The following is a 26,261-nucleotide window of genomic DNA, read 5'->3' on the forward strand; positions in this document are numbered from 1 at the left end:
AGCTGTTCTCCATCCCATCACCCAGGAGTTACTAAGTGACAGAGGTGCTTGAAGTGAGTCCTTTGAATTACAGGTGAGAGAGAAAGGGCTGGTAGTACATTGGTTTTTATTTTTTATTTTTACACCCTTTGATTACATAGCTAGCTTCAGGGTGTTGTGTATGTTTAGTTGCTTCCTCTGACCTTCAGGAAGAAGGAAAACTATTAAGTGGTTGAAACACCTGAATCAAATACTGTATTTCATAAAGCGTAGAGATTTCAGGGGGGACGACGATGACGGGACTGAGGGGCTGGGCTTTTTGGTTTTGTTCTCTCCCCCAGTCTTATGTAGTGATAATAAAATGATCAATCTTATGTAAATTTTTGCCAATAGTGAATGCATCTGATTAGCTTTCTTTTCCTTTTTCTTCTCCACCGTCCTTACCAACCCCCCTTCGTTATTTATAAGTCAAAGTAAATAAACTTAATATTCCTCCTCCTTTCCACTCCCAACCTGTAGCTGTACCGTGCTCTGCTGAGCAGCTGCTGTGTCTCCCACCACCCATGGCTCTGCTTCGCTGGGGACTCTGATGTTGCTTATGTATAAATAACATGCACGATCATTTATAGGGACTGGGATTTTGGATGAAAACAGGCTTATAAATGCAGGTTTGTTATCACCAGGAAACACATTTTAAAAGGTAATGGTGTGCCGAATCAGAACATAGTTTTAATTTAAATAAACTGTACTAAAGAGTTCCGACATGCTAATTCAAAGTTGAAACAAGGCTCTGGGACTTTTGCAACCCTTTATAATGAGCAAATTCAGTGTTTCTGGAGGATGTTTTATTTTGGACCACAACTGAAATTAGGCCACGTGCTTTACTTGCTCCTCACCTTCAATAAGTGTAACTATTCTCTCAAAATTAGTTGCAGAAATGGTGCAATGGGATTAAACTAGACTGTATGGGGTTTTTTCATGTTAATTGTACACAATTGTGTGAAACTGGCAAAGAAAGGTGCTTTTAATTGCTCGGGTTTTTGAGCATCCAGCTGGATAACCTTTTGGCTGAGATAGCCCACTAAAAACAGAAGATTCTGCAATCAGAAGCAAGTGCTTGACTAGGTGAAATGGTCAAGTTGCCTGCTCTGGTTTTAGCATGTTAGCTATTGCACTACTTTTCTAAGCACATAACTATTCCCTAAAACTTAGCTCATAAGGATCTTATTAAATCTGGTCTCTGGTTAATGTTTCTACTACACACTGCATAAATTAAACGTTCATTCTGGTCATGCTCTATTGCTCCAGATTGCAGTGCTAGTAGAAGTTATCAGATTACACAGAAAGTACTATCCCTTAATAAGAAGATACAGTTTGTATGCATTTTGGACTGTAATCATACTTAAATTCACACAAAATTTTAATCTCTTTTGCTTTTCGAACTGCTTTGTTTGTAGTGCGTTCCAGTTCAGCTTTGTTTCCTCCCCTTATTTGAAAACGTGTTTACAGTACAAAAGTGGAATTAGCTCATTCTTCTGTGGTTACAGTGATTAAAATACTACATATTATCGCTACCATAGATAGCTCAAGGTGAATGAAATGGAATTGGCATTTTTGCATGGTGGGTTTCTGATTTTAATTAAAGCGCTTGAATTCTGTTGTTTGCAAATGGTAAGCTGCATGCCTTGGCTCACAGTAAATGTAGGTACTGGGCTGGGACATCAGTATTTTTGATAAGAACCCTGAGGGTTTTTATTGCAAAGGTCTTTTCCATGCTTGCCTTTGCAAGCACTTACAAATGAAATCTCTTCAGGCCTTGTGAAAATATTTCATTTTGCTAACACAAACCCTGCTATTAAAGTGACCCTTCCATCCAATTTCCACAGTTTTTTCTTTTCAGTCTTATTTAAACAAATTTTGAAATAAATGATACTTAGCTTCCTCAGACAAACCACCATATAATTTGCCCACTTTTGCTTTTATGTCTGAGTTCTATTGATAAATAGTTTCAGTGAAACAAAATTTCACTGCCACTACAAGGATGAAATTTCTTGCTGATAGGTTAAGATTTACGTAGTATGTTCCTCTTAACTCTCATTTCAGATAAGTTTAATATTTGCATATATGCAAAATGATATCACTGAAAGCTGTAGTCAATTTACCAGAAATTAACCTTGTAAGGCCAGAAATAATGGCTTTACTTATGACATATATCTGTAACACGGGTGTATTTCTGTAGTTTGGAATTCAAGTGGAGCTTTGCTTGACCTAGCAAAACTGGTTATTGATGACTACCAGGGTTGGGAATTGACAGTGTAAGTCTACTGAAGGACAGGCCATTCTTCAGTGCCTTGTGTTTAGGCACGTTTATGATTTGAGGAAAAGTGCAAAGACATTTTCTACAAAGACAATGCCACTATGTAGCCTTGATGATTCGAGAATGCTCAAGTGTTCTGCTTTGGACCAGTCTCTCTTGTAATACCATAAATAATAAATACTCTGATGAGAGTCTCCTGTACTTGTTGCTTGGTGCGTGGGTATAGTGTTGTACTCCATCATATAAAACTCCTGGCATCTGACACTTAAAATGTCTGCTTGTTATGACTAGGCATGATAGATATAGAAATAATGAAAGGATTGTTTAAATGTTTCCTTCAAAAAGACCCTACGTTGGTGGCTGGGTTTTTGGGGTGGTTTTTTGGGGGTTTTTTTCTTTTTCTTTTTTTTTTTTTTTTTGAATTATGGATAAGGAGTTACAAACAGCTCTTTATTAACCAACCAGTTAGGGAGTTCTGACCTAATTAAAGATTTTGGGGGTTTGCTGATTAGTATTTTTTTTTTCTTTCTTAAAATAGAGGTAAATTAACCCAGATGAATTAGCAGGTGAACAATAGCAAGACAGAGAATTAGTAAATGCATTAGAATGGAAAGATCCAGAAAAAACAAAGGATTTTCCATCACCATTTAAAAAACAAAAGGCATGATAGGAAAACAAGCAACCCTATCCTTTCACATTGTTAAAAAAAAAAAATAAGGTGGGAGGGTGGTGGGGGGTTTTGCCCTGTTTTATTCTACAATATCCATTACCTATTAAAAGCAACTGGGCTTTAAATATAGAGTATTTCTCTGTTTAATAAAGAGAATAGTTCTTGCAGTTTAAAAGCAAACTAAAATATGCTTACTTTAAAGTGTTTTGATTTATATCTGCTCAGTTTTGTGGCATTTCTCATTCCTTTTCTGTTTACTTTTACAGCCGTCATTATACTCCTGCCTGGGTTTGGGCTCCCATCAAGGTGGAGCTCTGCCTTTTATTAGAAGAGTTGCACTGTCCAAGTTTCTGTCTGTCTTGATGTGACTTGCTTCTTAAAATGTTATAAAAGTTACCAGCTGTTGGCATTCTTGAGCTTGTGATATTCTTTGGATAATTCTTAGCTCTTACTATTAATAGTCTCAGTGGCCTTTTACTTTCTGAAATGCCCATATTTATTCCATCAAATCAAAATAAACATTTGTTTTCCTCAAAATTATTGACTTTCATGGAGCTCAGAGATTTATGGACCTATCAAACTACATTTTTTAAAGTAATTTTCTCTTATGACTGTAACTTATTTCCACGGAGATTCTCAGTTTTGTTGATTCATATCCCATGTGAGTTTCACTAAAATGTCTCTACTTCCTTTTGGTCCTTAATCAGTTTTTTTGTCTTAGCTTTCTATTCTACCTTGGTTTCATATCTCATTGATTACTTATTATCATCATCATTCCCCCTGTCCTATTCTTTCCCCAATGCTGCTACTCCCATCTGACCTGCTCCTAGTGATTATTTCACTGATAACCTCCTAACCACTTCTGATTGAATTCTAAACTTTTCAGGCCCGTTTCCCAGGACTGAGTTTAGAACAAACACCATTTCCATTTTGAGTTTCATACATATTTAAGTGAACAACAAATTACTCCGTTTGTGTTGGTCTTCCATCCATGCTTAATCAGCAATGCATTGTTGTGTGGTTGTTTGGGGTTTTTTTTCCACAACAACATCCTTATAAATCACTTTTCACATGTCATCGTTGTGGGCTGTGAACACTGGTGATCCTATTAACCAGATGTCAGTACAGAAATCAAGAAAAGAAAAACACACTTCTGTACTTATTTTCCTCTTAACATTTTTAACATTCTTCTTTCTGTATTATTTCTTTCATGCTAGCTGTCAGTTTTCACCATTATGTGGTGCATCTAGCCAATGGATTTTTATGCTTGACATATCCAGTGCAAGTAAAGGAAAAAAAAGATGATGTTCAGTGTCCACATCAAAGATCTTTACAAATGCATTCAGTAATACTATTACACAGTCACGTGGTACAGCAGAACATAGAACAGATAAATATATTAAAAATAGTAACAATCCTAAAATTATAATAATTTACAATTTTCTTTTTTATCATGTAAATGAGTTGCTACTAAATACTAGCATCTATGAAAGCCATGCTCTGCTAAGATCTCCATGCAAATGTGTTGTCTCTCTCCTTGGCTTGAGCAAGCAGTGGCACCAGAGGGAGCTTTTACCCATACATGTCTGTGCTGCCAAGGGCAAAAAGGATATAAACTCATTCTTATGCCTGCCTGTAACGAGTCACAAGTGCGTAACACAGGTATATTATCAGTGCATTATGTCTTTGCAAAATATTATTTTTGATTTATGGAAGCTAATGAGTTGGTGGGAAAGCCTAGCTCTGGCTTTCAAACAGGACAACAAGTTCTTTTATGCAGTGGTTCTTGGTAGAGTGTTTTTTCTCTCTTTTGCAGTCTTACCTTTCCTTCTACCCATTATGTTACTTTTCTAATTCTCATTGGCAAATTTCTAGCAAATAATACTTTAGCCATATCATTCTTTCTCCATATCTTGCAAGCAAGGGACTAAGTTTTTTAGCTTCTTGTGATTTTCTTTTTGTGTGTGTGTGGTTGTTGTTGCTATTGTTGCTGTTGTTCCCACTTCTCTTTGAAAATGATCATGGTGAAGCTCAACCAGGAGTATCATGAGTCTCCAGAGTCCTTTCAGGTCATTTTAGGCCCATAGAACTACCTCAGGGCTTAATTCTGTCACATCTATGAAGGAAAAATGTCCAGCTGGGAATCCTGCTACAACTGTAACTCATTTGCAGGTATGCCCTGTTGGCCCCTTCTGTTCCTGTGCGCAGGGAATGTGAGTCTTCATGCCTTCATAGTTTGGGAATTGGTGTTTTTGCAGTTCTCTAGCAAAAATGATACCAGCAGGTACTTCTAACTTCCAGGGTTCATGGTACGATATGTACTGAACTGCATAGGGCCCTTAGTTACTATCTTGGAAGTACTTTGTCAGTACTGCCCAACACGTATTCACCAATGTTTTCCAGTGGGTAACTTCTTCATCACTCGGTGCTGCTCTTCTGCAGTTCGCAAGGGTACCAGCTGTGATGAAATCATCTCTTTGAGGTGTTGAAACTGTGTAGTGATTTTACAAAACTTAGTAAATATGAATTAATACCTCTGAATTTATAAGCTGTAAGTGTATTATTAGTATTATTTTGAGCTTGTTAGCTCCATTACTGTTGGCCTGTTTCCTGCTTACACTCGTTCTGCCTTTTATTTTCCCTTCCATAGAAGTTATTTGCCTTGTATCTCCAGGCAGATATTACAAACTATCATTAAGACTGATCAGAACTGAAAAGCAGGACAGCGAACCAAATGCTACGTAATCATGACTTAAAACTGTAGTATGGCCACTAGGCTCAAATTTGCCCCCTTTGCCCTTCTTTATCTGCTCTGCTGCCTCCCCCAAAGCCAGTGATGATACTTTGGTATCACAGTTGGAATTTGATGCTCTTCATGTTTGTCTGTCAGTGTGGCTGCGGAGACAGCCCTTTTCCAAACATACAGCATATCCATCCATAAACTTAGTCTGGAAGCAGACAGCAATCAGCCTGGCTTTCCTACAACAGGGCAATATTAGCCAGGTATTTCCCTTACACAGTTGCTGAGCAGGTGGTATGTTTTGTGAGGCACCCATTGAGACTAAGCCTTTTCTCTTGGTAAAATGAAAGCATAAAAGTTAGGCTGTCTCTTATATTGTTTTATTGTAACTTGAAATTTCTGTGCGAAATACTGCACAAAATCTATGTCTCAGTCAATACACTATCACATTTAGACACCAAAGGAAATTGATTAGTGGAGACTGATTTACTTCAGTTGAAATTGAAATCCCAAGCTCTAATTTTTTTCAAGTAAGATGGTGTGTGGTCAGTGCTATCATTCAAAAGGCCATAGATATTAAGAGTCTCTTGATATGTTTATATATATTGGAATTCTTTTATCATCAGTGGATGGTAGCTGACCCTTCCCCCTAAACAGAAGGGCACACAGACACCTGCAAGGAACAGTGAAGTCCCTGCAGGGCACCAAATGTAGAGAATTCCACCAAAAAAATATCTTTTCTTTTATATGAAGACAGCAAAAAATCTGACATGTTGATGGCAAAAATTTTTACTGGGGTTTTTGAAATACGGCTGCCCAGCATCCCGCAAAACCTTTCATGAAATGTTTGTAGGACCATTTTAAGTTTGGAACAAATTGTTCAGAGAGGTGACCTGAGCATGGTGTAACTGTTACATCCTCCTGCCACCCTTGTGGCTCTAGTAGAGGGGTGTGCCGTGTCCTTGACGCTCCTTCTGAAGTTACAGGCTGCTTCCAATGCACAGTGCAACTATTGACGAGGTTTGCGAGGCACAAAATGGGAGGGTGGGCTTCGTGAGTTGAAACCAGTGACCTGGAAATTATATTTTGTGCCTAATACCCTACATATTGCTCAACGGTAAGCCTTGCCGTTCCTAAACATTAAATAAATGCTAAACAGATTTTTACCCAGACACATCAGTTTTCGTACGCGGTGCTTAAGTGTGATTTGGCTGGGCTGTCTTGCTGCCTATAGTGAAGCACAGTATGTTTCATATCTAAATGCTCTGAACACCTGTGTTTTACCACTATCAGAATTTAAAATCACACCACCTCCACCCCCCCAAAAAAATAATCATGTTGATGACCAGATACTAGGTGAGAAATAGCAAGAATCTAAGAAACGTGTCTTTGAGAGAGCTGGCTCAGAGAATAACAGACTAACAGAGTGACAACTGTTTCCATGTCATATTACAAATAGCCAAACAGATATCACTTGGCAAATTCTTGTGCTACCATGATGCGAAAGGTAATTCAGTGTATGCGAATTAAGAAGAATGTAAAATACAACATATCAGTAGGTCTTTTAAATCAATAATTTTATTAGAAATCAAGAGACTTTTTCTTTAAAATACCTCTAATGAGGAATTAGTAACCAGGTCAGTAAAACTTGCCAACGCTGAGGGAGATAGTTTCAAGAACGGTTTGACATTTGCAGCAGAGAACTCTCTTAATGAACTTATATTTGAGATCAGGGCAATACATCCTCTCATTAGATAAATAATACAAATTGCCTTTATATCAGCTATTCAGATATGAGCATACCATTCTCTTTTATTTGAAATAAGGTACCAGTCATGTTCATTAGTTACTTAGAAAGTATTTTTCTCTAACTTCTTGCCTGTTCAAAGTTCTACCAGTCCTGAAGGTTTTTCTTGTACTATTCTTGTGATATTTTATTTTTTTTTGTACTACATGTGAGACCTCTAAGCATAAGGATTAATTAATAGGGATTTATTTATGCTTGCTGAGCATCAAGTATCACGCAGCGGACCTAAAAATTGAAATTACTCTTGGGAATTTTGGCATAAGGCATATCACAATTTCATATTCTTTGAGCAACGTATGAAAACCAGCTTGAGGATAGTTGCTCTCCTGTTCTTAAGCGGCTTTTATGTGTGGATGTTGCATTTATAATAACACAGCATCATTATTCCTTTGTTTATATATTTACTGTATTGAATTTTTTTCTATTGGATTGCAAGCCATCCTAAGATGCACTGTAAAATTCACTACAGGTTTTTCCTTAAATGTTTATTGCAAACTTAGTTTTCTCTATAAGAAATGTGGGAGGAATTTCAAACCTTTGTTTATAATAATGAAAATCAGAATTATACTGTCCTGTTTGTGGACCTTTTATTTTTCTTCTCAATGTTTCACTTGTACACATGTACAGGATGAAAAACACCAGTGTGTATGTGCATGTGCTTCCAGTGGTTATTGTCAACCACACTGAAGGAAGATGCATGGGTGCTGGAAAAGGCTTGTTAATCAAACAGATGTAGTTGCAGTAATTATGAAATCTCCCTATTAAGCAGAAGCAGTAAGTCATTAAAATATCTTCTCCGGCCTTTTGGCTAAGATCAAGCATAGAATATCTTCTCATTAGGATAATGGAGTTCAATAAAATGGTATTCCATCATTCTCTGTAAGGGAGCAAAATGGAACTTTTTGGTTAACTACAGTCACTTAGTCATTCATTTTATCTTCCTCCAATCTTGTTCATTCATTTATGAGAAAATTAATTCTTCACACATTCAGCCTACAGAGTCCTGGCAAACTGCATTAAGCATAAAAGTTAACTTTGTAAATTAAATTAAGGTGGCTTAATGAAAGCAATCCTGAGAATGAAATGAACAGTAGTGAGAAGTATTTGGTGGCTTGGGTTTTTTGGTTGTGCGTTTATTTTTGTTGTGTTGGTTGGTTGGTTGGTTGGGTGTGGGTTTTTGTTTGTTTGTTTTGTTTTGTTTTTTTTTAAGTCAGGAAGCTATTAATAAGTCCAAAATCAGTTTGTTAAATTAAAGGAGAATTTATTGAGGAAAATCAGAAGTTTGTTACACAAATCAGTTTAACTTTTTTTGTTGGCATTTTATGATTTTTTTTTAATTTATATTGGTTATTTTCCATTTGTTTTCATCACCTTCTGACACCTCTTGCTGTGAGCAAAAGAACTTAATTTTATGTCCCTGATTAGACATATATTCATTAATCACTCATGGATTCAGTAGTGGGATAAAACAAGCCTGAAAGGCACAGTTTTATATGACATATGATCTTCAGAAATAATATTGTAGCAGATTTTCTGTGTTCTGACTGGATGTCCTTCATTGTTGTATGAAAGGATAGAGTTGTTTTACTTTCTGCCTCATGTTTTTGGTGAGTTTTACGCAGAATAATTCTGGATACGTAGTAGTGAAGTAATCTGCTCATCTGTAAAAGGACAAAGCACAGTGCCTTCAGTGTGTTGTGTAGGTTATTTGAGGTTTGATGAAAACTTTCAGATCTTGTTAGAGGCCTAAATGAGACAGCCTTATTGCAAACCAGTATTATTGCAATGTTTATGGTGATTGACAACGCAGCATGTTTAAGGTTCCCAGCACGCTACTGAATATGCAGATGTGCAGATAAATCATAATGCTTTGATGAAAGTATATTGTTGCTGCTGATACATATATCCCAGGAAGAGCAATTTAAAATATTTGATTGAAATGTAGATTAATATCTGAATTAATATCTGAATTCAAGGTAGCTGCCATACTATTAAAAGTTCACATTCGCAGTAGTTTGCCATAGAAATGAAGAGTGACTCCTCCAGCTGAGCCATTGGTTTCAGCAAGTGGTGCTGGATCCTGGATTTGCAGCCCTACCTCAGACTTGAAGACTTGCTGTCTAGAATGAGCAAGTAAAAGATTTTCCTGGCTTCCCTGAGGTGTCTGTCCTCTCCTGATATAAAGCTATTCAGGCAGCGGTCATTAGCAGGGGACTGAGCTAAGCTCAAGCCTTGCCAGTGTTCCTTGCTTACAGAAAGGACAGCATAATGAGGTTCCTGTGGTATCTCCTCATTTATTTTATGGAGGAGGAATGCTGTCTGAATCCCACTTTTCATTCTGGTGGGGCTCCAGGCAGCTGTGTCAAGGTTAGACAAAAGCTAGACCTTTGCAGCTTTGTTCTGGGGCTGAATGTTATATTGAAGACATGGAGTTAAATCTGGAAGTAGAGCGCTGACTAGGTAAAACTCACTTGACAAATTAAAATGGTGTTCTGTAGATGCTCTTGAATAGATCTGTAGGGGAAAGAAGAAATTTAATTCTTTTACAGTGTATTTAGTCAACATCATGAGCTTGCGTGGTGTCTCTGACAAGCAATGTGAAGTCAACTTTCTGATACTTGGTGGTTAAGCAGTGTGGTGGGCTGACCCTGGCCAGCTGCTGGCCACCCCCACCCAGCTGTTCCATCACTGCCCTCTTCAGCAGGACAGGTGAGAAAACAAGACACAGAAGCTTGTGGGCCAAGGTAAAGACCAGAGGATTGCTTGCCAATTACCTCGGTGAAATGGAGTTGATTTAGGGGAAGTTAGTTGAATTTACTGTGTATTAAAATAGTTGAATGGTGCAAAACAAATGCAGAAAAACGCTAAAATACTTCCCCCCTGACTTTTCAACCCCCTTCTTTCCCCAGGCTCAACTTCACTCTTGTACTCCCCACTTCTCTGTCTCCCTTCTAAGGGCACAGGGGGGTGGGCAATGGGGAGCTCTTTTCAGTCCCTACCGGCCCATCTCTGCCACTCCTGCCCTCTCACACCATCTCCCTGCCCCACCAGGGCCTCCCCACAGCCTGAAGCCCTCCAGGAAATGTTTCTCTGCCCAGCTGGTGGCTCCCCACTCACTGCAGCCCCCCAGGAGATGTCCCCCTGCCCCGCCAGGGGCTCTCCAGGGGAATTCCTGCAGCAGGGGCAGCTGGAGCCCCTGCCCCATGCCCCTCGTGTTTTCCCTTCAGGGCTGGCAGTGTTTTGCCAGCATTTTTCTGGCCCTTGAGCCAGCAACCTCCTGCCAAGACCTGGGACACTGCAGTTGGTATAAGTGGTAAGTCCTATGGATGCATTGCTGTATATACGTGCATGTGTACAGACTTCTATATTTGTTTGCAAAAGGTATCCTTTGCTTTGAACATAATGGGAATTTGTGAGCCAGACAAACACAGTAAGCTGTAACATTAAGAACTTAATATTCAATATCTGATTAAAATTGGAGGGAATGGGCTGTAATTATAAGTCAGCTTCATTTTTCAAAAATGTTACTTTAACTGTGCTGTTTTCCTTGGTTGACATGTTTAACATTTAGTAATAATAAGGCTTTACCAAACATAATTACCAAGTACTCCTGGCCTTAAAAATGCTTCAGTAGTACCTGTGCATGATAATGAGGACAACATAATAGACGATTCTGTTGTCAACACCATTTGCATTTGATAATTAGAAAAACCCAACATTTTATAATCAAAAAATGCAGCCTGAACAGCAGGATATGCTGGACAGCTAAGGCAGCTGTAAAACACATTGGCTTGGATTTCCACAGCACATTAAAATAAGGTAGGCCTGGTAATTTAAATCAGCAAGAGAAATGCAGTGACATAGCCTATCTAAAAATCTGTCTTGCAAAACTGCATATGTAGCATCCTCCCAACCAGCTTTTAAGACAATTAATTACATTATTGTTCTCTTTAATGAGTGTTTCTAAATCAAGACTTTCTGATGAGACAAAAAAGAAATGTGAAAAAGGAAACGGCTCTTGGGCCATTGTAATGACATTTGCTGTTGTTTAAAAAGTAAAAAAAAAATCCAAATGAAAAAGTCTTTGGGAGCATTTGAAGCTACCTGGAGTTGTCATAACTAGCCTTGGCAGTGAAAAGGAGCGATGGTATGCTAACCCTCTGCTTGTTTAAGCCCTTTGTAAAATTGATTTTGATCCCCATTAAGTTCAGATCTGGGTTTCCCTTTTGGCTTTTTTTTCTGCTCTGTTTCCAACAGAAGCTTTCCTCCTCCCATCCCAGTGATGCACCAGGCAAGCATGAGTAAGGTGTAAGCTGTTTTACTGAAAATGGCAAACCTGATTTGTTTGAGGATGCTTAGTTCTATTCCAAAAGCAGGTGAATTTTGCCTGGGGCAATGCAAAGACTGAATGTAGTAGCAGTGCAGCACCATCCTTCCATCTGTTCTTGTCAGTGTCTACTAGTATGACAGAACCATTAAGATCTGAATCAGCAGCACTGATCAATGAAGGCAGTCGATGTCCTTTGACTTCTACCTTATAGTCTGGTCAGAAATGATTTTCCAGTTAAGTAGCTCTTTGGAAATGTTGATACAGTCTGGTTTGTACAGCAGAATACAAACACATTTCTTTTGCTTTCTGGGTCCAACTGTATTTCATGTATTTTAGGGACCTGTTTTCTGATACCTTTCCTGTGATGTTCTTGGGACAGAGAAGCTTATGAGAGAAGCTTTTTTGTCATAGTAGCTGTGCTTCAAAAGAAAAAACACAACCCAGATGTCTACACTAAGATAAGCACGGAACACTTGACAAAACAAAATATGGGACCTTCTATAACTGTTGTGTTTATCTCAATGTTTTATTTAACATCATGACTTGCTTGAGCATTCTGTGAAGTATCAGTGGATGCTGTTGCGCCTTTTTGATATTAATGCAAAACAAAACCCAGACAACACTAAACGATGGTTGCTTCTCATCTTTTTTTCCCTTATGTCCCCTTCAAGCCAAACGATAAGTCATTCACGTGTTAGACCTCTACTAGTTCTGCCTTACAAATGAAAGAACAAGAGAACAAGTACCAACTAAGAAACAAAACACATGGTAAATTGCTTTGTAAAAAACTATCTCCAGCTGAATCTGACATGTCAATCACCAATTAGGAAATAAGTAAGAATAAATTAATAAATTCCTTCCTCTGAATAAAATCTGTGGTATAAAATTTGGTCATTTATTTTCCTGATAAAGTGTACAAACGATAGTTTACCACACTTAAAATTATTTTAAATCAGTGTCCAGCTGTGAATTGTTTGATATTGCTTCTTGCGTTCATGCTAAGGATTAATAAGGGCTGGCATTGGTTTTCCCTGGGGTAGAATTTTGTTCCCTTTTAAAAAGAATATAGGAGGACCTGCAAAACTCCAGATCTGCATCTCCTCACAATAATGGAAAAACTATCATAAACTTTGGGATTTTTTTCCTTATCTTTCTCTCTGCCCACCTACATCTATCTTCCCTCTCCCCAACCCCCCCCCCCCCCCCCACACACACACACACCCCCACCCCAATATCTTGTTGCCTCCAGAACAGCTAGAGCTTGGGCACACTATGTTTTATGGAATTAAGAACTGGTTGGCATCTCAAAACCAGAGATAGCTGTTTTGACTGGAACTTCTGGCCTTAGCTATCAAAACAAAAACAGTTGACCTATAATTCATAAAGATATTTTAAAATGTTTGCTATTTGCTTTCGATAAGTTTAAATCACTTTAACCACTGACTTTACTCCCAAGTTTTACTCCTTCTAGAAAACTGCACATACAAGAAAGACTGACAGGGGGTTTGCTTGCAGTGGTGGCTGCCCTACCCTGTGTCAGCAACAGGAGTCCTATAAATACTTCAAAACTGTGTTTCAAATGTTCTGATCTTTACAACTTGCAAGCCTAGAATATGTAAAAATGTTATGTTCAGCTTCAGATATACAAATTTATGCAAATCTTGATGTGTTCTTATAGAGGTGAGGTATTTCCTGCAGTCTCTAGGGAAGCAAATAAAGATTCTGTCATTCATTATTAAATGCTAGGCACTTTCATACCTTGGAGGAAAAGGTAAAACACACCCACAAAATGTGCATCCACTTATTCCTCCTGCTGTTGCTCCAGTGTGTGTAAGGATGCTGAACGTTTACTGGAACCACCTGGCAGAATTTGTGCTGGCCTATGACAACATTTGTGAGCCTGCTCTGATTTATGTATCCTTTCTTCAAGGTATTAGTGTAAGAGATCTGGGCCTCTGGTGTCAAAATTCATTGCTATGTTACACTATGTAATCGGTTTGAGATTCCCAGTACATGTAACAGAAGTCTGAGAATACTGCATCTCATGAGTTGATTTTAACCAAGCTTGCACTTTAATATCTACGATACAGGGATAAATTCAGAAATCTAAACTATGTTTACATCTTACAGTTACACAATGTTCCTCAATGTCTTTTTTGTTGTTGCGGTTTTTAATTTCCTATCCACAATTTTATTAATCAAAAATCACCTAAGATTTTTGCCCTACCCTCCTCCCACCCTCCACCCCCCCCACCCCCCCACACCCCACCCCCCCCCCCAAGATATAAGCAAATTCTGGAAGCTTACCTTCTGGTTTTGGGAAATCGGATCAAGACCAACATGATCCTAAATGTATGCTATAATGTATGCTATACTCTAGATTAATGCGACCATTAGGAGAAACCATTAGGAGAAAGTTCAATGTATTTCTTCTTTCCTCTGTTAAAATACCTTTTGAGGAACATTTTGATTATACTCTCAGTGAAATCAAGCATTATGATAATTTTTTTTATATGGTAACTTGGTACTTTTTTGGAAACATGGGAAAGAGCACTTTAACAAAAGAGTTTGCCAAATGCTATCAAAGCTAATCCTCCCGTACTCCAGTGATACAAACTGGGAAAGTGTGCCTTTTGTATGTACTTGCAGGGGAGGAAAAAGGGTTCAAGTAGAAGAGGAAGGAAACCAAGGTTACAACTTCATTTATCTTTTCCTCTCAGGGAAAAAAAAAAAAAAAAATCTGTCAGTATAATATGGTTTAATTCATAGATCATGCACCTTTTGGTTTTTCCTTGTATCATCACTTCGAAGAGTAGGCGTGTGATAAACAGCCGACTAATAGCTTCTGCTATAAATGTGACATCTTTTTTTCTCCGAAGGGGAGATGAAAGTAAACAACAATGCATAAACATGTAATTAATAAGGCCATTGAAAAAGAACTGAATTTAAGTTTAAGTGATGTTTACTTTCTTCTGTGCAAAGTTGAGAAACAACTCTGCTCCATTTTGCATACCCTGTTAATTTCTAATTTTTTCTCATCTAACTGAACATAGTATGTACTTTACGTGCTTCAGAGTATTAAATATTTTGTCTGTCTGGAAGGAGCAGAGCTTCCTCCCTAGCTTTATAGGTAGAGGGTAGTTTTCTAGGATAAAAGGTATTAAGATGGGAACCTACAGCTTGTGCTCGGAGTTAACTTTGAGACCTGTGATAAGCATCTTAGCCTATTTGTAGGTGGGCTGATAAAAATATTATCTCTTATGAGGTTAATTTGTTTGATGTTCTGAAATGATTTGAAATCCATAGTAGTACGTTCTATACACCAAGTTTAAAATATCTTTGCTCTATATCTGTGCTGTATTGCTTTGAGAGTTAATATTTGGCTTTCTGTGGGTGTGCTTTTATATTCAAATGGACAGCATTTATAAACTCCCTTACTGGCTGTTTTGACCTTGCTTAAATTAATTTAAACATGGAATAACAGCTCTGAATTGAGAAGATTTATGTTGATTTAAAACTGCTAAAAGTAAAGTTGCTGTGTAAAATGCTAAAAAATTAAAATAAGTATGTATTGTCAAGATACAATTACATGTGTTGTTAAAGATAAAAGCTTAATTTTAGAGATGGAAACCTGCTGAAGCGATGATGAAAAGCTAAACTTGCTGTTAAAAATGTTATTTAGGAAACTAGTTATCGTGTGTTATTTTGTTATGCCCGCGTCCTAGAAAACAAATCAGACGCAAAAAAAAACCACCCAAGAAACCCCCACACCAACAAATCAAACCATTGATATTTTTTGATATAAGGTTGACTGAGGAAGAACATAGGTTGGGTTGGGTTTTTTATTCTAAATGAGAGTTAACAAGATAAAATGTGAAGAATTTATATCTTTTCTTACTGTAGATACAACGTGCAGATGATAAATAAATGTTTTTATTTTTTTTATTAATTCAGTTGAATGTTACTAAATCATAAAATAAGATATAAGTTAGTTTTAAGGATCTCTGTTCTTTGCAAATGTAAAATAATAAAAAATACATGATTGTCAATTCTGAATTTAAAATATTGACACAACTGAAAAATTAAATGCATCATTTTTGATAAAATTTTCTTTTTTTCCTTTGTGAAATGTTGAAGTTCTGATAAATCTGAATTTCAAGAGACTGCTCTATACACCTTTATACTCATAATGATTCCAAACTGAATGATTTAAATAAAAAATAAACACTAACCTCTCTGGTTAAATTGTAGGTCATAGTAATTAATTATGTTTACCTTTTCTCATTTTCAATAGTTAAAGACAGAAGTATGGAGACTGCTGTGGAACATGTTGTAGGCCATTTGATGATAGGCAGTGCAGCCAGAAATGTCTGATAGTGGTCATATAATACATCACACATTTGTGCTAATGATATATTACCATTTATAATGTTTCCCAGGAATGCTTACAAATGTTTATGAATAAATCCTCAAAACAAGAAAATTTTTTTATGTATTAGTAACCTGGTGCTTGGATGGACTAGGGCACCCATTTATAGTAGCTGTATATGTAGCTGTACCATGACCTTTCGGATTAATGAAGCTTTGGCTCCTCTGAGAACTAGTCAATAGATAGCAGGAACAAAGATATTTTGGAAAATTTTGTAAACTACAATTTGTCTTCGGACATCCAAATACATTTTTTTAGAAATGGTGCCCTTGTGGCACATCCAGCATTGCCCAAACACTAATTTCTGATTGGGACCAGAACAAAGAAACAGGCCAGCGCTCTGCTGCGGGTGAAGGAACTGCTGTAAAAAAACATTACCGGAGACTTGTTCCTTTCCTTACAGAGATGTATTTATTTCAAGATAAACACTTGAAATAAACCTCAGAACAAGTAATATTGAGCAGTAAGGGTTGCGTGTAGGCCACTAAATTAATGTAATTTATGGCTTCACCTCAGAGGGGGCAAAATAGCTGCTACATTTTGTTCCTTTTCAGCAGCAGGAACTCTCTTGAGCTGCGTTGCCTCTGTTGGTTGTATGCAACTTGAAGTGTAGTATGAAACATCTCAGGTGATCAGTATGAGCTACTGTAATCTTTTAGATTACATCCGAGCTCCGGAGATACTTACAGACAAGCTTTAGTTACACTTGGACTCATTGGCTCGTGGAGCTGAATGTGACTTTGTACTCCCAAGCAGCCTACCCTGTGAACCAGCAGTCAGGTGGGGAAGCGGCATGCTTATGCAGTATGAAGAACTTATAAAATTTCCTAAAAATAGGAAAGAACACTATGCTCACAACAGCACAGTGAGAAATAACAGGTCACAGCAATGAAGGCTGGTGGGAATAGCCAACAAGAAGTCAAATAAGGCTTATGGAAGACTTGGATTGACTTTCAGAGTTGCAGATGGGACGGTAACTGGGAAAATCACTGTTGGGTGTGCAGAGTATTACCCTGTCTGCACAGGTGGAGTATGGGTGGCTCTATTGTGGCTTAAGTTATTTAAAAATTGTGTTGGTTTTCATTACCCTTCTAATGTAAGCACGGTACAAAAAAAGCCCCACTTTGTACGGTAGGTGGGACACATGAGCGAAAAATGAAGTTTCCAGCCTACCAATCGTCATCCCTATGTAGTTGATTAAGCAGCCCAAGAAACTTTCTGGGGAGTAAAGTTAGCTTTTTGTCTTAAGAAAGAAAGAAAGGTAGGTATAATGGTGTATTTTATTTTTTTTAATTATCTTCCACAGTCAAGAAAACCACAACAGAACATGCATAAGGCAAAAGTTTGTAGAACCCCCCACATGTACTAAAGGCTGGTATGCTCAGCAAATCCTCCTGACAGGGAAGTGTTTCCTTTCCACATAAGAGGTTTTCCTTGAGAAGTTCTTTACTGATTTCTTGCTGACTGAAGAACTTGGAGCATGAGGCATACCCTGTGTGGCATTTGCCAGCCATTGCCATCAGTGTGTATTGTTTTCATTAGTGGCCCTTCTGAGGAAAGGGCTTCTCCAGCAGTGTCCTTGTCATACGTGATGAAAGGTTTACCTAGTAGTTTATCATACTGAGCAATAGGCCTTTGACACAGGGCGAGCATTGCTTTTCTTGTCATTGAAATTAAACCAGTGATAAGCTGTCCTCAATAACACCCAGCTTCTAAATTTAATTTAATTCTATTTTTTTAAAGGGGTTACCATTGACCATGAGCTGGTTTGTAGTATCTCCTGCTTTTCAATTAGCATTGCTTTAAAAGTTCATTTGAAACAGCACATAAAATGTTCTAGCAATTTATGCTTATTTATTCCTACTCTTTAGGGGCACAAAGCTTTGTGAATTAAACACAGTGGATTCTAGCATTCATTTCAGATTATAAAAATTTGCCTATGCTATATGAAAAGTAAGGCTGTCTCAGCATAGTAATATGCTGCAATCCAAAACAGCTGCATTAATATTCCTATTGGTTGTCATTGGAGATATGCCAATTCCCATACGTATTTATCCACGTTCTGGAGTGCCCTTGCAATCTCACAACTGCTTTTCAGAAGTGTTTGGTGGCTTATTCTTTCTCCTCAGCACGCTACAGAGAAATCACTCTACATATTCAAATTGGAGGGGGGAAATGTGTTTAGGATAACTAGCATTTAGTGCACAGTACAAATTAAACCCAGATGATACGATTCTCTCCCTTGCTCCCCAACATTTACATTAGAATTTATATTTTAAAACAGGAGTCTTTTGCATTACAAGTGAAGATTAGAAGTTGCTTTAAACTTTCTTTGCCTGCACTTGACAGGAATTGTGGTATAGTTAATGAGTTGGGTATACTGGTAATAGTTACGATTTTGGGGGTTTGTATTGTACATGTTCTGTTTGTAAAGTGAAAATATTGTGTAAAAGGGAAATGATTAAGAATGCTTTTTGGTCAGAAAGCGATGGCTTTGTGTATTTTTTTGCTGAAATCTTTTTTTAATGATACTTCAGCTTGACTCATCTGTTTTATATTGTTAGTGAGTAATTCCAGACTCAGAGCACATTGATACTGCAGTCATTTGCCTTTTTGCATCTAAGTTGATCAGCTTTTGAGTTCTTAATTTCTGAATATCATATATGGGGTTTTTTTCAGTACAGTTGTTACTGGCAGCATGTTTATGTCTTAGAGCTGGTATCCTACAGCAAAATGATGACAGGGTTTTACATTTTGATAGGAAATCTTGCCTGAAGGTTTTGGAGGAAGGGTAAATTTGTGGATTTTGAGCTTGATAGCTTTTTTTGAAGATCCGTTCCTTAGTGCACACTGGACCTTAATGACGGGAAGCCTTTGTTCTTCAAAAGCCTTTTTAGTAAGCTACCATGTGATGAGTGCAACTTATCAGTATTCAAATATTTTTCTTTTTTAGAAGCACTGTACACGGCTTTCTTTTTATTTTGATGACAGAATCTTTGCAAGAGCTTCTGAGAGATCTTCCAATGCAACTTCAAATTCTTAATCAAACCCACCTGTGACTGTGTGTACTGTTCCCATTTCTTAAAATTTCCAAATGTATAGTTTGTATGCATTCTAACATACTACTAGATAAAAATGACAAGAAGATATAGAGGAACTGCAGATTGTCTTTTTCATCTACTCAGGCTGCTTTGATAAGATATGTCAGCAACTTTACAGGTGACCTGTTTATCGATCAGGATGCTAAGCATTTGAACAGACTTCTGTGAAGTAAAGCATCGAGGTTTTTTTACTTTGTGTTGCCCACCAGAAATCATTGAAGTCACTGGTATAGGGAGGATTAAGCTTTAATAATCTCTGGGGTTGATAAATCAAGAGTTTGCATGTGTATGGTCTGCTTTGTGCTACAAACACGTGTCCCTTCAGATGGTTTGGTCCCTATTCCCCAAATAGGTCATGGACTGAGTGGGAATTCAATCAATTGCAGGTAAAGCAGAAGACAACGCTTTCTTTAGTCTAGGCATCATGATGAGAAGTCTATATAAATAAATTATAAACTAGAAATAGACTTTAAAACAGGAAAGGACAGGTATACTTATCTAGTTTTGCTAAGTGTCAGCACCACAATATAGGAGAGGCTGTACTTGGTAGGACAAAAGATCTGTCTCACCTGGTACCTGGTTTCTAATAGCCAGATGCCTGAGAAAGTATTTAAGAACAGAGCAAGGTCATCATAGCCCTTCCCTTCCATAGTCTTTAGGTCTTGAGGAATTTTAAGCTTGTGGTTTGCAGAGGTTTTGTATTTGTATTTAATGACACTGGGTGACCTTTCTCCTATTGATCTAATTATTTGAATCTCAAGGAAACTTGTTTCTGATGGACAGGTACTGTAATTTCCCTCTGAACAAGGAGGTGAGAGTAGCAAATGTCATCATACCAATGACAAAGTTACCAGTTCGTTCTGTCTGAACAGAGTTGAGTGGAAGTGTGGTTTTGCTTCAGGAAGTCAACATTTAAATGGACCTAAGCTGGCTTGGATGTTAATACATCACTGAGATAAATGGGATGGAGGAGAGTTTATTTCTCTGCTGCTAAGATGCTGGCAGGAGAGTGTGCTCTGTAATTGATTAACAGGGCACAGTACATTGACTTATATGGGGAAAGCTATTATATCTCAGTAACAGGAAGGTATATATGATTCTGGTTTTAGTAAGTAAAAAATTGGATTCTGTAGGAAATAACTAAAACTGCTGAAAGAACCAAAGGTTCCCAAGGATTTTTTTTTCCTCTTAAATCTGTGGCATAACAGCATTTCATGTTATGAAGGAAGTTTAAATAGCGCAATATATTTAAGGGAACTTTCATACAGGGCTAGAAATATTAGCTTATGTAAGCAGTCTTTTAACTTTTGTTCTATTGGACCTAAAGTCATGAGTTATTGATGACATTTAATATCTTTTTTTAATATCTATTCATTTGAGGTATAATCTTTTCCTATAACTCATGTACGAGAATAAATTATTTCCCACGAAGGCGGTGAGGTGCTGGCATGGGCTGCCCAGAGCAGCTGTGGGTGCCCCATCCCTGGCAGTGCCCAAGGCCAGGCTGGACAGGGCTGGGAGCAGCCTGGGCTGGTGGCCCGCATCCCTGCCTGTTGGGATGGTTGGACCTGCTGATCTTTAAGGTCCCTTCCAACTCAAACCATTCATTGAATCTGTATTTTATGGTGAAACCTAAATGAGTGGGCAGATTGGGGGGTGAGTTTGTTTATTAAATAATGGGAAAGTGAAGTTTGGGTTTTTTTATTATTCTTCAGCTTATTAGTCACTATCCCAAAACAGTGTAGGAAACAAATGCAGTTCTAAACGACAGTGAAGGAAAACCATATCAACTGTGTTTGGTTCCGCCCAGCGTTGGCGATTCCAACCAAACTAAGAAAGCAGAGGTCCAGATTCAACACTTTGAAAGCCCATATACACCAGATAAAGCACATTAATAATTGTCTCTAAAAACTGTGACTGCAATGGCAAATACAGAGTGATACTCCCTGTGGGATCTCATTTTTCTTTTTTGGCTATGTCAAGCTTCTCTTGCCTTAGTCTCTTGAATCCGAGACGATGGATTTGTGAAGTAAAGCCAAGGCAGGCTGTACCAGGGGATGATGATTTAGAAGTTAATTCTCTTTCCAGACAAGTTTTTCTATATTTCCTTTTGTATAGTTTCATCAACAGTAGCACCAATACAGTAGCTGTCAAAACTAAAGGAGGAGATTTTCTCAATAGCTACTGTGATCTGTAAAAGAATAGAAGTTCTGACAAACTTCTACTATTTAGAGATGTGTTTTTTCAGCTGTTGTGGTGTTTCTAAGTTGTGGTTGGGGTTTTTTGGTTTGGTTTTTTTTGTTTGTTTGTTTGGTTGGTTGGGGTTTTTTTTGGTGCAGAAATTAAGCTTTTGCTCATATTTTATCTCTTTTTAAAAGCTCTGCTGTTGTTGTTGCAATTTGGAATAGCTCTTGTTTGACAAGTTTTCTTCAGTATATCATGACCAGTAGCCTCCCATTATATTCAGTAATTAACCAAACCACATAAGTAGCAAACAGTTTTGTAGCTAAATCTTTCTATTTTTAATATTAACTCTTAAAGATGCAGGTTTTTGTCCCCACCCTACCTCCCACGTACCAATATGAAAATCTGGGTGGGGGAAAATTCTAGAAATCTAATAATTTGCTTTAAAAATACAGAAAATAAATAAATAAAAATTAAAAAAAACCCCACAACAAAAAAATCCCACCAAGTAACTAAACAAAAGTACATGTTCAACCTTGGCTCTCATTATTAATGAGATTATTTTTTTTCCATAACAATAAATAGCATGTAGGATATGCATAGGAAAATGCTATAAAGAGATTTTGTTACATATTTTTTTAACATAATTCTGCTTGAGTGTTGTTCTACTTTTAAAGGTTCCATTCTGTTTTTACCTAGACAACAGAATTAATGACAAATGACTTCAAATCTCTAGCTAGTTAATGCTAATAATGAAGTGGCAGCGAGAGCAGTTTTTTCTAAGTCTTTAAGTTGAAAAGCTCCTTTTAATGTACTACCAAAATATGGTATTGGTAAAGAAATACTTGAGAAAAACAGAGACACACTTGAGAAAGACAGAGTCAGGTAACTATCTTTCTGTGATTATGGCATTTAGGGCAAAATTTGCAGTGGGTACTTCTAGCTTCTGCTCACTTCTATTCATAAGCTTTAGCCCTGCACTATGGCGAGTGATCTAATAGCAGCCTGGCACTCAGGATATTAAAATGTAGGCCTTCATGCCACAGCCCTGCTGCCAGGGAGTGGGCCTGTGCAGCCCTGGCATGCGGCTGAGGTGGCGTGATGTGCGCGCAAGCGCTGAGCCTGCCTGGCTGCTGGGCAACCTGCTGCACCGCTGCAGCCACAGCAGGCATGGGGGGAATCCATCCTGCTGGCTTGGGGTATAAACAGTAATGCTTAAAACCATTTATCTTCCCCTTTCAAAATTCTGTCATTAAGTAGTGCGGCAGTGAACTTTAAGGTTGTTGGAATTGTCCTTTAATTCGGTGCAAAGTAATTGCCTGTGCTTGTGTGCTGGTATGGATTTTGTTTTCTCCCTTAACAAACTCTTGGAGACTTGCAAAGGAAATTCATTTTTTTTTTAACTATGAAAGTACCGATTCATGAAAAAAATAAATGGTCTTATATATTTGTGCTTCTGTTTCTATTGTTGTGAAAGTAATTTTATTTTTCATTACATGAGACTGGAAATTTTGTGAGAGCTGCATTATTAGTGACTTAATTCAGTCATAATCCTTTTTTCCCCCGCTCTTAAGGTCCTCTTTTTGAGGGTAGGATTAATTCGGTCTTCATGTGTGATCCAGTCTGACCAAATGGCCATTTTCTAATTGAGCCAACGCTGTGTGGTGTGTCTGAGCATGGAATATGCTGCCTAGCAGGGGTGGTCTGATGCTTTCTGTACACCTAAACTGAAGGTGTTTCTATCTCTAGCAGAGTTTCTGTTGCAGAGCATGTGTTTAAAGATATTGGTTAAGCTGGCTGGTGTAGGTTATGGTTTTTTCAGGTTATACCCGAAATGTAAACGAGTAGTTTAACCCAGGTATGTCACCCATCTGCTGAAATAACAGGAAAAACAACAACAGAGGGGGCAGTACATTAACCACCTAAGTAGGTGACATATTAAAAGCCAAGTCTCTCTGTTCTAATTTACATCACTTCATGCAACAGCAGATCTGTTTTAAACTTTTTCCTTCATTAGAAAGGCAAAGATTCTGATCTCAGCTTTTTCCATCTTAGATGCTAATACCAAATTAATCTTCTTCCTACTGAGTAAAGTAGAAGTGAAGCGCTCCAATAGATTATAGAGATTATATTTAAAAACAGAAATTATTTTTCTGTAAGTCTGTAATATGTGATAATTAATAGACGTTTATTAATGTACCTTAATTTAAATAAATATCAGGTTATCAGCGCTTCTATTACAGAAGTGAAAGCTTATAGCTTATCTATTTCTTATGAAGCTCTCATAACAACACTAATCTTTAGCACTATGTTTTCATGTCACCAAATACATTCCAGATATATCAGGGCAGGTTTTTTTATTTGTTTATAGTATCCCTAAGGAGAGTGGTGGCCCATGGTTAGGAATTGGCATTACCTAATTGTGTCCTTCATTGAAGTCGTCATTTTCTCATGTCAGGGAGTGTGTTTGTGGCTTTTCTTGTTGGGTTTTGGTGTGGGCTTTTTGTTGGTTTTCTTGGGTTTGTTATTGTTTTTGTTTGGTCGTTTTCTTGTGGGTTTTTATTATTATTATTTTGGGGTCTTTTTTCAGAAATGTTGGGTTGTGGCCATATGCATTCCACATGGGCAAAGCTGACAAGGCTATGTTATTACCCAAAAGAAAAATAAAGACCACATTGCTCCTTAATATGTGTGAATAATTAACAGCATAAAGTGAATCTGTTTTCTTGTGTTTCAGAAAAGTGTGATGAACCTCTGGTGTCAACATTACCCCACTCCTCCTTCAGCAGTTCATCATCTATGACAAGCAGCTATGCTCCAGGGTATGCCAAGTTAAACAAGCGAGGAGGTAAGGGGTGCTCTCCACCTTAACTTTCATGTATTCCAAGAAAAAATATATTACATTTTTAATATGTAAATGTTTTTTTATGTAAGATATTTTTGCTTATGTTTGTTTTAACGAGGTTTTTGCTGTCTGACAGACCGTTTTTGTAAATGGAATGAATTTGTATTTTATTTTATGTGACAGTAATTGCACTCCATTGCACCACAGGGAGAAATATATCGCTAATAATATGTAGCAGCATGGGCCAAATGCCTAATGTCAATGGAGTCATGCAATACAGCTGTGTAATTGACTTCAGTTAAAAGGCTGTACCTGTGTTCATTGGGTCAATGAAGTTTTGCAAGGTCATGGTTTTTGGAGCAAAACTAAACAGCTTTGATGTGCTTTGTTGATTTAACTTCTTTCTCACCCTAGCAATGACTGCTTTCATTCAGTTTTTTCTAGCACTACAGGAACTTTGCCTTTTGTATGTGTTTCTCTAGTGCAATGAGGTATTGATCAGAAGTAACAAAGCCACCTCAGTTTTTGTGGTTGGAAGAATAGGTGCATAAGTTGGGTCTACCTGGTCTAATTATATCCTTAAGGATATTTTTTTTTTCATGGTCTGAGCACAAGCTTTTGTCTTCATGTATAGGAATTTCAACAGCATTTGATATTTCTAGTTGTCTTTATAGGGAACATTTTGATATCACTTTCTAAATTAATTGCATATAAATTATACATTTAAGCATGATAATTTAGATTAACAGAAAATTAATATTCTTAATACTATTGATTTTATTTTTTTTCTAAATAGTATCAATCTAAAAGTCAAAATCTAAAATTTCAGATTCTCGTAAATCGATAACAAAATCTTATCTTTGTCCTAAAAATACATGTCAAAGGTATAATGAATTGACTCAATGAACCTAGAATTTAGAAATACTTTTACTGTAGGGATGAAAAAGAGAGAGCAAGTGACTAGAGTGTCTCGGTCTTCTAAATCCTGAAGATCTATAATAATGGGAAAACACCAGTCTTCTAGAATGTTGGCTTATTTGCACTGCTGCTTTAATTTTCCTGCTTCTTCAGGAATTATGTTGTTCGTGACTGGATACCATATTGTGCCAAAAAATAAAAACAACAATAACACCCACACCCCCACCCCCCAAAAAAAAGCCCAAAAAACAAAACACACACAAAAAAACCCTAAACCCCCAAACCCCCAAAGAAAACATGGAAGCAAAAGTAACAATCTTTTGTCTTTGAGTGTTTGCAAACAAAATCTGAAATACGATTAGATGGTGGAACACTTTGAGGTTAAAAACAGAATTTGTTGCATCAAAATTATAGCCTAGGCTGGTCAAGTTCTCCCGCAATTTTTTTATACTATTGTTTGTGCAGCTTCCAAGCCAAAACAAACACAACAACCCGCAGCTTATGATCAAAGCCATGAATTTACTGTTAGCCTAATTGTAACTTTAATCAAAAAATACTTATTGTACTGGCTGTTATTACAAAAACAAATAAGCAAAATAAACAAAAGACCAACAAAGAATCCAAAGTTTTAGGGAGGAAATTCTCAATGCTAAACCAGAATTTTTATGCCTGCTTCCTTTCCCTGGTGTTATGCTTGCATCATCACAGCAGCTCTGATTTTTATAGTAGATGGCTCTAGCTGGGGTGGGGGCTGCAGTGCCTTGTCAGTGTCCCAGACTCTTTACTGGGAGGAAAACTGATGAGTTAAGACCTGCTGGTCAGACTAAAGGACAAGAAAGAAACACACAGGCAGCGGAAGCAGGGACAGGTATCCTGGGAATAATATATGGTATAGGGACATTGCCCAGTTGTGTAGGGATGGGGCCAGGAAGGCCATGGCA

At 37.5% G+C, this 26,261-nt stretch overlaps 1 protein-coding gene across 1 annotated transcript in view; it reads left to right on the forward strand.

Moving 5' to 3' along the window:
- CNTNAP2 (contactin associated protein 2) overlaps window positions 1–26,261 on the forward strand; it is a 1,159,973-nt gene that overhangs the window by 321,563 nt on the left and 812,149 nt on the right. Inside the window, exon 2 of the mRNA XM_055709318.1 lies at window positions 24,295–24,405. Within this exon, the coding sequence (XP_055565293.1) occupies window positions 24,295–24,405 (111 nt within the window). The remainder of the gene's footprint in view (window positions 1–24,294; window positions 24,406–26,261) is intronic.

This window comes from Falco cherrug, chromosome 4, assembly GCF_023634085.1.
Source record: "Falco cherrug isolate bFalChe1 chromosome 4, bFalChe1.pri, whole genome shotgun sequence".
In the NCBI taxonomy this organism is placed as follows: Eukaryota; Metazoa; Chordata; class Aves; order Falconiformes; family Falconidae; genus Falco; species Falco cherrug.